A 15,659-nucleotide genomic window follows, 5' to 3' on the forward strand; every position below is an offset into this window, starting at 1 on the left:
AAATGTGATTTTACACACGTGTTGTCTGTTCGAATGAGCACATGATGCAAAGGGAACAGAGACTGAAAATGACATAGAGCTAAGTGGACAGCCTTTAGTTCCAGCCAGTTGATGCTTTGGAATTGTTCTGTGTTGGACCAAACCCCCTGAACGTACTGGGAGTTGCAGTGGGCTCCCCAACCTATGAGGCTGGCATCTGTGGTTACAACGGTTCTGCGGGGTTCTCTGAACGACGTGCCCTTGGAGAGGTGTTGAACCTTGGTCCACCAGCGGAAGGAGAGGCGCAGTGCGGGGCTCAAGCGAACTTTGCGATGGTTGGAGCTGGCAATGTCTTTTTGAAAAGGCAACAGAATCCATTGAAGGGGCCGAGTGTGGGCTCGAGCCCATGGCACAATGTGGATTGTAGATATAAACATCCCGAGCGCTCTGGCGAGAAGCATGACGTCTGCGGATGTTTGTTGCATCAGGGACCTTGCGATGCTTGTGATGGCAGTGATGCGATCTGGAGCCAAGAAGACCATTGCCTGCAGGGTGTCCAACATTGCCCCTAGATGTAGTAGGCGTTGGGTTGGTTGGAGATGGCTTTTGTCGAAGTTGACAAGCCAGCCGTAGGCCTGCAAAACATTGAGGGTGATCATTAAGTGATGATGAGCCAGTTCCTCCGACTTGGCCCGTATTAGCAAATCATCCAAATATGGGTAGATATGAACCCCTTGGGTCCGGAGGTAAGCCACTAGGATGAGTAGCACCTTGGTAAACACTCTTGGAGCAGAGGAGAGGCCGAATGGCATTGCTCTATATTGAAAATGCTGGTGGCCAAAAGCAAACCGAAGAAACTTTCTGTGGGCTATGCAAATGGGCACATGGAGATACGCTTCCTTAAGGTCGATAGAAGCCAGGAAGTCTCCTTCATGCAGACTGTCCGTAATGGAGTGGAGTGATTCCATTTTGAACCTGCGATATGTTACAAAACGGTTGACAAACTTGAGGTCCAATACCGCCCTCCATGATAAATCTCGTTTTGGCACAGCAAATAGGAGGGAGTACACCCCTTCCGACCTCTCAGTTGTGGGAACTGGCTCTATCGCCGCTATGTCCAAGAGGTGGTGTATAGCTGTCTGCATAATGTTGTGCCTGGCTGGTGCCCTTGGGCAAGGAGACGGGTGGAATCTGTCTGATGGGGTTGCCCAGAACTCTATGTTATAACCATAACTGAAAAGGTCCCTGATCCAGGAGACCTTAGTAAGGCGCAGCCATCGACCTCCAAAATTAAGTAATCTGCCACCTATGGGGAGGGCGTTAAGACTACTTGCGTAGGCGAGGGCCTCCCTTATATGAAGACGATGAGTTGCCCCTGCGCCCTTGGTACTGACCTCTGCCCTGGAAGCGTCGGTTCCAGGAGCCCCTGAATGCGTTGGGGTCATAGGGTCTGAAGTCGCGGCCTCGTCCTCCTGGCCGCGTTCCTCGAAAGGGCTGGTTAGAACGGAAGGAAGGGAATCGCCTGAAAAGCCTGTGGTCGCTGTTCTTGACTGTGGCCAGAACCAGTTTGTGGGCGTCTTTTGGATCAACCAGCACTGCCTTTAGAGCTTCCTCGCCGAAGAGTAGAGATCCGGAGTAAGGAGCCCTGGACAGATTCAATCTGGCCGCTGAATCAGCTTGCCAGTGGCGAAGCCAGAGGGTACGACGAGCGACTATTTGAGCCGTCATGGCTCATGCCCCTAATTGAGTGGCATCCAAAGTGGCATCGGCCACAAAAGCTGCTGTCTTACGCAATTTCAATAGTGCTCTTCTGAGGGTGACAGGATCAGGGTTAGCATCCTCTAGAAGGTCATCCAGCCACATCATAGATGCTCTGGAGAAGATGGAGGCTGAAGCGGAGGCACGCATGGCTAGGGCAGTGGCCTCGTGATTCTTGCGGAGGGCGAAGTCTATTTGTCGCTCAGTAGTGTCTTTTAGGTGGGATTCCCCTTCCCTGGGCAAAAGCGATCGTGAAACGAGGCGAGCGATTGGTTCATCTATGCCAGGGACATCTAACTTGGTGGCAAAGTCCGGGGCTACGGCGTAAAGTCTGTCAGCCAGGTTCTTGAAGCGTCGAGCTTTGAGTGGATGGGCCCATTCTTCAGAGGCTAATTTGGTAATTAGGTCCGGCACCGGGATGTAGTGTTCAGTAGGTGCAGGGGATTTGAGGACCTTGGCCCCTTTGATAGCTGGGGCGGGCGAAGTTGAAGGCGCAGTCTGGAGACCAAGGGTATTAACTACCCTGCGTGCTAGCGGCTGATAGTCTGAGGTATTAAACAAGCGATACGATGTATCCTCCTCATGATCTGAATAGTCGCTCCAGTCGTCTCCTTCAACATGGTCAGTGAAAGTTGACTCCTGCGCATACGAGGCTTCGTCCGTACATCTGCCTCTGGCTACATCAAAGGGATCTGGTGAACCGGAAGAATGAGCTTCATGGCACGCACGTTGGTCCATGTTAAGTGGAGGTATGGCAGGAACTTGTGGTAGTGACTGCATTTGGGTGAAAAATGCCAGCATGGCTTGAAGTTGGGAGAGGAAATCAGGAGACAGCTGCAGACCGGATGTGGCAGATGTATGTGTCTGAGGAACTATTGGAACAGATGTTTGGGGCGGTAAAACGGAGGGAGGTTCGTTAGGCGAACACGGGGGAAAGCCAACAAACTCTTCCTCGTCAGAGGCAGCAGCAGGGGAATGGAGAATATCGCTTATGTGTGCCTGTGCTGTGGTTGGCACAGAGACATAACGTGGGCGCTTTGGTTTACTATGGCTGGAAAGATGTTTTGTCTTAGCCAGTGCTTTGGTATGTCTGGTCTTAGCCGTGTTAGGATGTTGTGGCTTGGCTGATTGTGGCATGCCTGGCTGATCTGGCACCATACGGGTTGATGGCGGCATGCCTGGCTGTTCTGCCATCTTATATTAACTTGGGTGCAGTACACTGCCACGGAGGGGGCAGAATGTAAAGACCCGAACTGGCACAGCGTACTACCACGGAGGGGGTAGAATACACTGGCAGATGGCGAAGTGCACTGCCACAGAGGGGGCAGAATGCACTGAGGTATCAGCGTTAATGTAATATAGGCTGTTTTAGAGTTGGTACACTCAGATTAGTGCTGTAGGCTGGGTTTCAGGTTTGGTTCACGACCTCAGGGGGGGCAGGACCAATATAAATCAGATTTAGTACAAATCAGCCACTAAGAGTAAAGCTCCAGCCTTGATAATACAATCCAGCCACTAGGATTAAAGCTCCAGCCTTGAGAATACAATCCAGCCACTAGGATTAAAGCTCCAGCCTTGATAATATAATCCAGCCCACTAGGATTGGAGCTCCAGCCTTGATAATATAATCCAGCCACTAGGATTACAGCCACAGTAAAATTGTGTGTAAATCAGCCCTGTGTAAGTCTGTCTGCAGCACGTATACAACACACATACGGATAGATAGCCTGCAAGGTAGGTATCCGATGGTTAATAAGGGTAACAAAAAAGGTGGGAAATTTGAATTCTAAAAATGGCGCCCGGAAAAAAGAGCGGGGGAAAAAAAAAGATCCAAAAATGGCGGAGGAAGAAGAAGCAATGGCGGTCATCTGGTAACGAACTGGGGGAATGGCTGCCCAGCACAGTCTCGCAGGGGGAGGCGCGGGGTCGATAGCCGCACTAGCGGCTCTAAAAAACCCCAACAAGAAGATTGCCTAGAGAAGCCTGTGTCGGAAGAGGCAGCAGAAGGCAAGCCGCTGTCGCCGCCGAGTGAAGAGCTCTCCGCGGCGAAATCAAAGCTCTCTGTGGCGAAAATCAAAGCTCTCCGCTGTGAAAATTAAATTCACGGAGAGAGAGGGAGAAAGGGAGCCGTAGCACCAGGCTCCGGTGAGGTAGTACCCCGGCAGGCTAAAGATGGGTGGCGGGGGAAAAACAAAAAAGAGAGCAGGAAGTCGCAGCCGCAAGCTCCCGCAGGGGAGAGAACCGCAGCGGTGGTCTCTCCAAGAGCTCCTCAGAGCGCTGCTTGGGACCGCGCGGCACAGGAAAAAATAGAGCCACGAGCTCCCGATGGATGCAACAGAGCCAGGGGAGAAAGCTCAAAAGCAGCCGAAAAACGAAGAGAACCGCAGCCGCGGTCTCTGTGGGAACCCTCAAATAAGCCTCAAATAAGCCTCAAACAAGTAAGGGAAAAAAGCAGCTTAAAGAAAAGCTCAAAATTGGTCAAAAAACATAGATAACCGCAGCCGCGGTCTCTGTGGGGAACTTCAAACTTAAATGGGAAGTTAAACACAGACAGGGAAAGGAAGGACTTGAAGACAAATAAACAGACAAATACGCAAAACTTAGCTAAATGCTTCTTGCTACGCTATAGATCCAATCTTGTTCGTACGAAGGCAAGAACGAACTGGAGAGTGGGAGGGGCCTGACGCCCCTAGTCTTGACTTCAAAGACATTCTTGCCTTCGCACGATAGGTGGAGCTAAAACCGTTGTGATGGCCGGACTCATAGGGAAAAATAGACCAAGAATAAACGGACAGCTCCCCATGGACTTGTATTGGAACCAGTGCTTTTAAACTTTTCATAAATGATCTGGAGTGAGCAATGAAGTGGCCAATTTTGCTGAGGGCACCAATTTATTTAGCATGGTAAAAACAAAAAGGGATTGTGGAGAGGTCCAAAATGTTCCCTTCAAACTGGGTGAATGGGTATTAAAAAGGGAAATGTGGTCAAACATAAGGGTGTATAAAACATGCTGAGGTGAAAAATCCAAAATTCACATATATGCTGATGGGGCCTGAGTTGTCAGTGACTCACCAGAAAAGAGAGCCTGGAGCTGTGATAAACAGCTCAATGAAAATGTCAACTCAGTGTGTGGAAATTGTGAAAAAGCTGAATTTCATGTTGGTGATAACTGGGAACCAAAGATAAAAATGCCATATATAGATACTGATCTACAGTGCAACCACACCTGAAATAAATACTGTGCACAGTTCTAGTCATTATACTGCAAAAAGTATATTGTAGAGCTGGAAATGGTGCAGATGAGGACACCCAAAATGGTCATGGAGTTGCAGCAACTCCCCTGTAAAAAAAGGCTACAACATTTGGGGCTTTTTAAACTTACAAAAAAGGTCATTAACAAAGCAATCCAACTCAGGGGAAGTCACATAAGTGGAGCCGGCACAAGAGGAGCCAGTGAAAAGGTCCACTGCATCCAATTGCCATTCAGGACCCTTTGGCTTGGCTGACTGCCAGCTCAGCCAGGAGCTGCACAAGAGATCAGAAAGTAAAAGCCTCCTCTCCCAAATACCGCTATTGGGGAGGTAGCCCTCTCTGTTGACTTCGACTGCAATTATTTTCTTAGACCAGCCCTTTTCCTGATGTAACTTTTGCCTGGATTGGAACCTGCAGGAGAGCTCGGAACACGAGTTGGATGTCCCCTGCCCTTGGCCCCTCCTCTGACACGCTCCCAGAGCACCCCTTTTTGGGGCTTTCTACCAGCTCCCCTTATACCAGGCTTGGCTTCCTTGGCGGGTCCCTGGCTGAGCAGGGATGAGGGGCTTCTGCCAGCATAGCCTGGATGAGCTGGGACCCAGCCAGCTCAACCGGGGGTCCACCATATCCAACTCCCCTCAACCCAGCGTAAATGCAAGTTGGATTGTGCCCTAAGAGAGGACAAGATAGAGATGTTTATTTATTTGTTTGTTTGTTTGTTTATTATTTGATTTATATCCAGCCCTTCCTCATAGCAGGAGCCCAGGACGGCAAACAAAAGCACTAAAAACACTTTAAATCATCATAAAAACAGACTTAATGTTAAAAAGTATGCATGCTGAGGAGAAAGTAGATGGGGAAACATTCTTCTGAGTCATATAATATTAGAACCTGGGGCAACCAGTGAAGCTGAACAATGAGCAATTCAGAATAGGCAAAAGATTATTCACCTATTCCACAGTTAAACTATGGCACAGTAAAACTATGGAATTCACTACAAGATGTAGTGCCAGCTTGGACTGCCTTAAAAGGGGATTAGACAAATTCACAGAGGATAAGACTATCAATGAGTACTAATCATGATGGATATATTAGTCATGATGGATACATATTATGTCTAGTATCTGAGGCACTATACCTCTGAATACCAGTTGCTAGAGACCATGAGCAGACCACAAGTCATGCTTGTTGGCTTCCATAGGTATCTGGTTGACCACTGTGGGAAGAGAATGTTAAACTAGATAGGTGCTTCTTCTTATGTTCTTAGTTAATGGGTGCTAACAAATATTAGATTTGAAATGAATTCATAGGTTACTTGACTTATATTCCCTTCCAAATTTTACAAAGAAAATATGAAAGAATACAAAAACACACTAAAACATGACTCATTTGGGCCAAACATAGCCCTAATAAATTAATATCCTGCCCCCAACTTTGGAACACTTCAGCTTTGCTTCAAGTGGACATCCTTAGTATTCACAGGTGCTCATAATAATATAGCGCCATTTGAGCTGTCACAATTATTTGCTTAACAGGGTATGTATGGGCTTCTGCATATTGACAACGAGGACACTGAACCTGTCAAGGATTATCAGTACCTTGGCACAGTCATTAACCAAAAGGGAGACAATAGTCAAGAAATCAGAAGAAGGCTAGGACTGGGGAGGGCAGCTATGAGAGAACTAGAAAAGGTCCTCAAATGCAAAAATGTATCACTGAACACCAAAGTCAGGATCATTCAGACCATGGTATTCCTGATCTCTATGTATGGATGTGAAAGTTGGACAGTGAAAAAAGCGGATAAGACAAAAATCAACTCCTTTGAAATGTGGTGTTGGAGGAGAGCTTTGCGCACACCATGGACTGCGAAAAAGACAAATAATTGGGTGTTAGAACAAATTAAACCAGAACTGTCACTAGAAGCGAAAATGATGAAACTGAGGTTATCATACTTTGGACACATCATGAGAAGACATGATTCATTAGAAAAGACAATAATGCTTGGAAAAACAGAAGGGAGTAGAAGAAGAGGAAGGCCAAACACGAGACGGATTGATTCCATAAAGGAAGCCACAGATCTGAACTTACAAGATCTGAACAGGGTGGTTTACAACAGATGCTCTTGGAGGTCACTGATTCATAGGGTCGCCATAAGCTGTAATCGACTTGAAGGCACATAACAACAACAACAAATGCAGTTTTAATCCAACTGTTATTTTTGTGGCCATTTACATAGTGTGCAGCTTTGTTTAAACCCTGAGCAAAGCCTATGCAACTGCACCAAGTATGCTAAACAACGTGGCAGTACAGTGGTAGCAACCTGGCCATGCAGTGTTAATATAAAGACATGAAAATTAACCTATTTCCTCAGGCATGTTTACAATTTTATTTTATTTTTTGAAATTTTGCCCTTTTTATTTTATGTATTATTAAATTTATGTTGGGCCCTTCCTCCCAAAAGGAGCCCAGGACGGCAAACAAGTGATAAAACACTACAAACCAACCATCTTTTTCTAAACAAAAAACATCTGGAAAAACAATTCCAAGACAGTTGCAGACTGAGATAAGGTATCTACTCAAAAGGCTTGTGGAAAGAGGAAGGTCTTCAATAGGTGCCAAAAAAACAACATGGATGGTGCCTGTCTAATATTTAAGGGGAGTGAATTCCAAAGCATAGATACCACAACACTAAAGGTTTGCTTCTTATGTTGTGCGAAATGGACATCCTGATGAGAGGGTATCTGCAGGAGGCCCTCACCTGCAGAGTGCAGTGATCGACTGGTGTATAAGGGGTGAGGCATTCTTTCAGGTATCCTGGTCCCAGGCTGTATAGGGCTTTGTAAACCAAAACCAGCACCTTGAATTTAGCCCGGGAGCTAATGGGCAGCCAGTGCAATTCTTTCAGCAGCAGGGTAACATGGTGGCAATATTCTGCCCCAGTGAGCAGTCACACCACTGTATTTTGTACCAGCTGCAGTTTCCAGGCAAACCTCAAGGGCAGCCCCACATAGAGCACATTACAGTAATCCAGCCTGGAAGTTACCAGCACATGGATGACAGTGGTCAGGCTATCCCAGTCCAGAAATGGCTGCAATTGTCTTACAAGCCAAAGCTGGTAAAAGGCATTCCAGCCACTCAGCCTCAAGTGACAAAGATGGATCCAGAAGCACACCCAGATTACGAACCTGCTCTTTTAGAAAGAGTATGACCCCATCCAAAGTAGGCAATTGACCAATTGTCCAGATTCAGGAACCTACTCACAGCACCTCTCTCTTGCTAGGATTCAGATCAGTTTATTGGCCCTCATTCAGCCCACCACTGAGTCCAGGCACCGATCTTAGGCACGTCCTCTGCCAATTCAGATGTTACTGAGAAACAGAGCTGGGTATCATCAGTGTACTGCTGACACATTGCCTCAAATCTCCTAATGACCACTCCCAACATCTTAATAAAAATGTAAACAGCACTGGAGATAAGATGGTTCCCTGAAGCACAGCACAATTTCCAGTGGGCAAAAGACAATAACCTGATGCTAATCTCAGAAACTGACTCTGGAGATAGGATTCCATTAGTCTCCAGGGGCATACTAGGGAAGGATCAGAGCCCTAAATTCAAACTTTACCAAAAACTGTACCATTGGTATCACCTGAAGGGTGATTTTCTCAGGTAGACTGACATCATGTGGGTTATAGCTCCACCTAGCGTCCGAAGGCAAGAATGGATTGAAGTCAAGACCTGGGGCATCAAGCCCCTCCCACTCCAGTTTCATTCATGACGAGACCAAATTGAGATATATCTGTGAAAACAGAAACAGCCAACAGGCCTACCAGCAAGGAAAACATTGTCCCAAATAATAGCCTAGAGACTAAATACACTTCAACAGTTCGAAAAGGATTTTGACTTGACTAACTAGTTTAAATAGTATAACTCTGAAGAGTGAGAATTTGAAATATACAAAATACCCAGAAAAACTCCAACAGGGAGGGCCATGATGTCAGTCTACCTGAGAAAATCACCTTTCAGGTGATATCAATGGCACATTTTCCTCAGGTAGCCTGACATCATGTGGGATGTACCAAAGCAGCCCCAAATAGGGAGGGACCGCCCCTTGATTACTTGTCATACAGAACCTGTTGGAGCACATGGCTCCCAAGGAGACATCAGCAGAAGCATAACGGTCTATCTTGTAACGTCCTATGAAGGAATTTGGAGTAGACCATACAGCTGCTCTGCAATCTCTGCAAGAGGTGCATTGGTAGCGAAGGCAGCTGAAGTGGCTGCTGACCTAGTTGAGTGTGCCGTTATATTATGAGTCACTGGCAGCTGAAGTGACTCATAGGCCAATGCAATGCAGGCACGCAATCAACAAGATAACGTAGAACTGGCCAGCCATGTCCCCAGATTAAGAGGGTGAAAGGATACAAACAGTGAATGTTGATTGTATGTCCTGAGTTCATGACTTCGGTCTCGTCACGAATGAAACTGGAGTGGGAGGGGCTTGATGCCCCAGGTCTTGACTTCAATCCATTCTTGCCTGTGGATGCTAGGTAGAGCTATAACCCACAGGATGTCAGGCTACCTGAGGAAAATGATCTGACCATGACAATGGGGTAACATCCACCCCCCATCTCCAGATCACCCCTTTCTCCAACAAATCGAAGGTATGCCCTGCCCTATGTGTTGGAGCAGTGACAACTTGAGACAGCCTCGTGGTAATCATAGAAGTCATGAGTCAGAACACTAGAGGCACCCTCAACATGGATACTATTGTTCTGGGCTCCTCCAGCACCACAGCTCAGACTGCCTTCAACAAGCAGTCGAGACGTCAGTGGTGACAACAGCAGTGGCACACCCACCAACCAAGGGCTGCTGGACTTTTATGCCCCCTGACCCAGCCAGGAACTGATGCAAGGAGATGCAAAATTGCATGCAGCCTATCTCTGGACTTTGGGTCCGGCAGGGGATACCAGTCATTACAGCACTTAGCCAGGACCTCAGCTGTCTCAACAGACAGCACCCAGAAGAGCAAGCAAAGCACTCGGAAGCTCAGATACTAGCTCCCAGGGTACGTCTTCTTCAGTTGCCCAATGCTCTAGCTGTTCCTCTGTTCTTCTCTTTCGTTTTCAGGTTTTTAATTTGCTTCTTTTCTTGTTGTATTTTGTAATGTGTATTTATTGGATTATAAGTTGTATGATATAGTTTTAATCACACTATTGATAATCACCCTGGAATCTTTTAAAGATCAGTAAAAAATATTTTAAATAAATTAATATATAAAAGACGGTTGAATGGTGAGATGCACAGTTTTCGCAGGAAACAACATGATGACAGCTGGAACACTTTTGGGAATACAAAGGTTCTAAAAATGGAAAGATAAAAACTACCTGACCATAATAGAATGGCTAAGAAAAATGTGGGAAACATTAAATTAACATATCAAAGAAAAGCACAAAGTAATGATCAGCCCATTTATTGGGAAATAGGTTTTGTTCATTCAATTTTGGAATGAGAAAGTGACAGGTAATATTTTTCCATATATTTCTCTCTCTCTAGTAAAGTATTGTAACATGAATTTTTCTTTTGCCTCCCTTTTTATTGTGTTATATTTTTCTTTTGTCCCCTTTCTCGCATTATTTTATCTTGTATTACTTTTTTTGCACAAGTGTACTACAAAAATGTGATGATGAAACAAACCATGTTATCTAATATGTTACTGCAGAAAAACAGGTGTTTCTGAGCTAAAAAATAAAATATCAAGCTTCCTCATCTCTGTTATGTAGGCTATGTAAGGCCAACATATACCAACTTAATTATTTAGCAGAAAGAATATCAAAAATACTTAAATACCTGTGCAATTTCTTCTGTTTTCCTTAACTTCTCCTCCCAGGTGACAGTCAGTTCTTTTATTAGTTTTTCAGATTCCTCCAATTTTTCCTTTAATTCTGGTGCCTTCATGGCCTTAATAGTTAAAATATGACAATTACAATCACCTTATAATTTCCAATTCAGCCATGATAATTTTTAATTCTGTTCTGTTAGTCCTTCCATTTCCAAACTATCAGTCAAATAAATTGGAGGAAAGCATAAGGACTGGGAACAGAATCTCCTACTTGAGTGTAAATACTTAACACCCCATACTTCTCTTCATTCTATTTATTTTTGTACACCATGCCTTCCCAAAAGAAGTTCAAAGCATTAATTCATCTTTAAATAAATCCTGTTGTGAAACAAGTTTTATAGTAGCTAATTCAAAACTATTAACCTTATTTTTCTTTGTTGTAAAATCTCTATGGAACTAATCAAAAGCATACACATTGAACACACAGAAAAGTAAAATCTCTTTAAGGTTTTACCTCTGCCTGAGAAAGTTGCACTCTTAGTTTCTCTACTTCTTCACGTAGTTCTCTGATGACCCTGGCATTTGGATCTTCATTTACTATAGCATGATTAACTATCCTTTTAGCTCTGTCTGCATATCTCAGTGTAGAGAGTGTTTCTTCATAATTATCAGCTGCTGGACTAATTGTTGCTATCATGGCTGTTTGGCTATTTCCTCCCAAGTTGTCCTAAAGAGTGTATTAAGGAATGCATAAAGTATGTGAGATAAAATGAAAACATACTCCTGCTCTAAATGTAGAATTTCATTACATTTTAACATAGGGTTGTATCCAACTAAGCCATTGTGTGAGTGGAACTACTTTCCCTCCCCCTCCTCCACCTGCATGCCCTCCTGTCCCCTGTCCCCAAATCTCCAGTGCAGATTTGGGGGTAGATCTGAGGGAGCATGGGGGATGGAGAGGCAGGGGAAATGGACCATTGGTCTCACCTGAAGGGTGATTTCCATAGGAGGTATGCCATCAAGCGGGTAATAGCTCCACCTATCGTCCGAAGGCAAGAATGTTTCTGAAGTCAAGACTAGGGGCGTCAGGCCCCTCCCACTCTCTAGTTCATTCTTGCCTTTGTCCATGCAAGATATATTGCTATAGCGTCTAGATAAGATTTTTGTTTTGTGTGACAGAGTGTGGAGGTTTTTTCTTCTTTGTGTGTCTACTCACGCTGTTCCCTTCCCTCTGTCTTGTCTATATCACTGTGTGTCTTGTTATTCTGGGGTCTTTCCTCGGGGGAGTTTTTCGCCCTTGCCTGGGCCGTTTTTCTCCCCAGCTCTTAGCCTAATGGCTTTTTAGAGAGACCACGGCTGCGGCTCTCTCTCTCTCAGGCGGCGGTCGAACGGGAGCTTGCGGCTGCAGCTCCCTGCCTTACTCCGCCGCTTGTTACGTGCCCAGCTTTTAGCCTAACGGCTGTTTAGAAACACCGCAGCTGCGGTTCTCTCTATCTTCGGCGGCGGTCGAACGGGAGCTTGCGGCTGCAGCTCCTTTACACAATTCCATTGGGTAAGCAGAAGTTGTTTCATTCACACAATGACTTTGTTGAATACAATCCTAATTTCAAAATCAAGGTGCATCTCTTTCAACTGCATTTGACCTACAACAAATTAAATATTTTGTTGTTGTTGTTATGTGCCTTCAAGTCAATCACGACTTATGGCGACCCTATGAATCATTGACCTCCAATAGCATCTATTAAATATTTAGCTGTCAGCATTACAAAGTAACATGTAAAATCAGAATGGCAAGTAAACAGTTGTGTCAAAATCTTAGTATAGCAAGAAAAAACATGCATCATACCAGGAAGAGGTTGTATCTGGAATATTTCTTAATTCAAAGAAGTTTCCACATAGGTGTGCAAGATAGTATGCTATTAGTCTATGATATTTCTACTTAATATGAAACAAGGCCATACTTTACCTTGAGAAGCCAGGTGAGTACAGAGTCTCTGTAAGGCACAAATTTGTTTTTCCCCTTTCCTGCTGCTTGGTCTGCAAGTGACGAGATAACTAAACCTAGTGTTGAGAGTGACCTAGGAGAGCAGCAAATTGTTATCAGCTTGAATATGTTAACATACAATTTGGCAAAATGTTTCACAAAAAGTAATCTTGCAAGAAAGTAGGCTCTGTGATACATAATAAACTCTATAACCTATGAGGATTTAAAAAAGATTTTAAGAGTAGTTGAAATCTGTAGAAGGATAAAATAGCATTGTAAAGCCTATGGATCTACACACTAAGGAGTATTGCACACAGGTCACAATAACCTACTTTTGGTGCTCACTAAGGTGACTGATATGTAGCACTACACACAGTCAAATAAACAACCACCCAATAACAGGGGAAAAAGACCACCCAGGAACTAGGTAGATGTAAGGGAGGCACAAGCAGCAAAGGGCAAGATTTCACAAAGAATGAAATCTTAAGGAAATAGCAAAGCACCTCTTAAATTAAAACTACTCGAATGGGTTAAAAGGAGAGATTAATGTGTACAAATGTATGACAAAGTAGGACTACTATAAAGCTATGTAAATAGTTGATTGTATTTCATTATCTGTCATTTGTTTAAGTAGCAAGAACTTTACTACAAAACAAATGAAGGACCTTTTTATATTCTTATTTTGAAGGCAGTATGGTATAAAAGCAATTATAACTATATGGTGGTGTTGTCATTTAACTTGTTTCTGTGAGAGTCCAGTAGTTATTGTATTTAATTGCCTTGTTACTACTTGTTGCTTCATTTATCGGAGACCAGCACACCTATAAACATTGACCTTTTATCTGTTAATCATTCTTGCATATTTCTAATGGAAAGCAACGTAATTTCTGAGAACTTTGCAACCATGAAAAAAAAAATCACACTCTTTCTTGGTTACTGTTTGATGTGATATCCAACAACTGCCTGAGGAAATGGGTGTGGGAGGAAATTGTAATGTGCAAGCACCTTTTCATTCTATGAATGCTGGCATCACTCCACATTAAAGATCTCACTTTAGTCATATGGCTGGATTATAAATGGAAAAAACCTAGAGAGAAGTGAAGCTAATGCAACATTCAGGATTTTGAATGTTATCTGAATGCAGCCTGATCAGAAGCTTGATTTAAAGGGTCTTTTGATGAGTGCAGCTAAAATAAATGTTTATTTGATTAATTTAAATTCACCAATGCCTTACTTGTTTATATTGCTGCCTTCCTTCAGACGTTCTCCTGCTGCTCCTGTTTTAGATACTCTTTCACTACCAGCCAAATCTACAAGGCTGACTTTGCTCACTTTCTCTCCAGAGTTCTAAACAGAAACACAAAAACAAAGCAACCTACATTAATGGTCCTATTATGATTATACATAGTGCAAAACAAAAAATCCCTGTGAGACAAAAGTTGAAAAACACCTAGACTGGTATAACAGAGATGCATGTGCAACTTTTCCTTATCTTCTCACCCCACATTCCCCAAGAAAAAATAAGGGTTCAACTTGTTTGTAAATGTTATTTGTGTATTCATTCAGATTCCTGTGCGCAGGCATGAGAAAGCCAGTAGAAAACTTTTAGGAGGTTTACAATCTATAGCAGCTCTTTCCTTCTACTTAGGCATATGTTTTTAATGTTCATCTAAACTTCTCCCAAATATTTTAGTTTTCCATGTGTGTGTTAATTTCAATCAGGACACTTTTAAACAAATGATAACCATGTGCATTCTGTTTAAATTTGGAAAGATCTTTATCATATTCCTCTTAAGTAGAAGTCTATGAGCCAACAGTGTGATGTGGCTGCAAAAAAGGCAAATGCTATTTTAGGGTGCATTAACAGAAATATAGTTTTTAAATCGCGTGAAGTACTAGTTCCCCTCTAGTCGGCATTGAGTTAGGCATCATCTTGAGTACTGCATCCAGTTCTGGACACCGCACTATAAGAAGCATGCAGATAAACTGATGCAGGCTCACAGGAGGGTAACAAGGATGACCAGAACACTGGAAACAAAGCCCTGTAAGGAGAGACTGAAAGAACTGGGCATGTTCAGCCTTGAGAGACTGAAGGGAGATATGACAGCATTCTTCAAGTACTTGAAAGGCTGTCACACAAAGGAGGGCCAGGATCTCTTCTTAATCGTCCCAGGGTGCAGGACATGGAATAATGGGCTCAAGTAACAGGACACAAGATTTCAACTGAACACCAGGAAAAACATTTTAACTGTTAGAGCGGTACAACAATTACCTAGGGAGATGGTGGGCTCTCCAACACTGGAGGCATTCAAGAGGCAGCTGGACAGCCACCTGTTGGGTATGCTTCAAGTTGGATTCCTGCTTTGAGCAGGGGGTTGGACACAATGGCCTTACAGGCCCTTCCAACTCTACTATTATATGATTCTATGTCAATCCTCAATAGAGCATATTAAATTGCCTGCTCTGCTGGAACCAGTCTTAAATCTAAATACCAGGCAACAGATCTCTGGTACAGTTTTCCATTCCAACTACTTTACTAACCACATTGTATCTTATTTTTCCTAATGCATAAGGAAAATACACTACTCAATGTGTACTGACCATCATGTTTTGACCAAGCTACTACTTCCATGAGGTTTCCGGTGACTGATTTACACTTGCCCATTCCCATGTATGACAGCACAGAGGCTACAATGAAGACATATTAGACCAAAGTAACATAAGAAATGCCAAACTGGATTTTTAAAATCTTGTATAATCTATATAATAACAATAAAACACAGTATCTAATAGAAATGTGTCTACAAATGACAGTTGAGATTTCACGTACTTTGTCTGAACCAGGTT

The 15,659-nt window shown here is 43.8% G+C and overlaps 1 protein-coding gene across 11 annotated transcripts in view; it reads right to left on the reverse strand.

Moving 5' to 3' along the window:
* Positions 1–15,659, reverse strand: part of KIF13A (kinesin family member 13A) — a 186,102-nt gene that overhangs the window by 109,402 nt on the left and 61,041 nt on the right. For all 11 annotated transcript variants that reach the window (XM_061592869.1, XM_061592858.1, XM_061592899.1 and 8 more), the window contains 4 exons: positions 14,047–14,159; positions 12,795–12,906; positions 11,343–11,555; positions 10,837–10,947 (listed from right to left, as the gene is read on the reverse strand). In XM_061592869.1, coding sequence (XP_061448853.1) covers positions 10,837–10,947; positions 11,343–11,555; positions 12,795–12,906; positions 14,047–14,159 — 549 coding nt within the window. The remainder of the gene's footprint in view (positions 1–10,836; positions 10,948–11,342; positions 11,556–12,794; positions 12,907–14,046; positions 14,160–15,659) is intronic.

The sequence above is a fragment of the Rhineura floridana genome, chromosome 1, assembly GCF_030035675.1.
Source record: "Rhineura floridana isolate rRhiFlo1 chromosome 1, rRhiFlo1.hap2, whole genome shotgun sequence".
NCBI classification, from domain to species: Eukaryota; Metazoa; Chordata; class Lepidosauria; order Squamata; family Rhineuridae; genus Rhineura; species Rhineura floridana.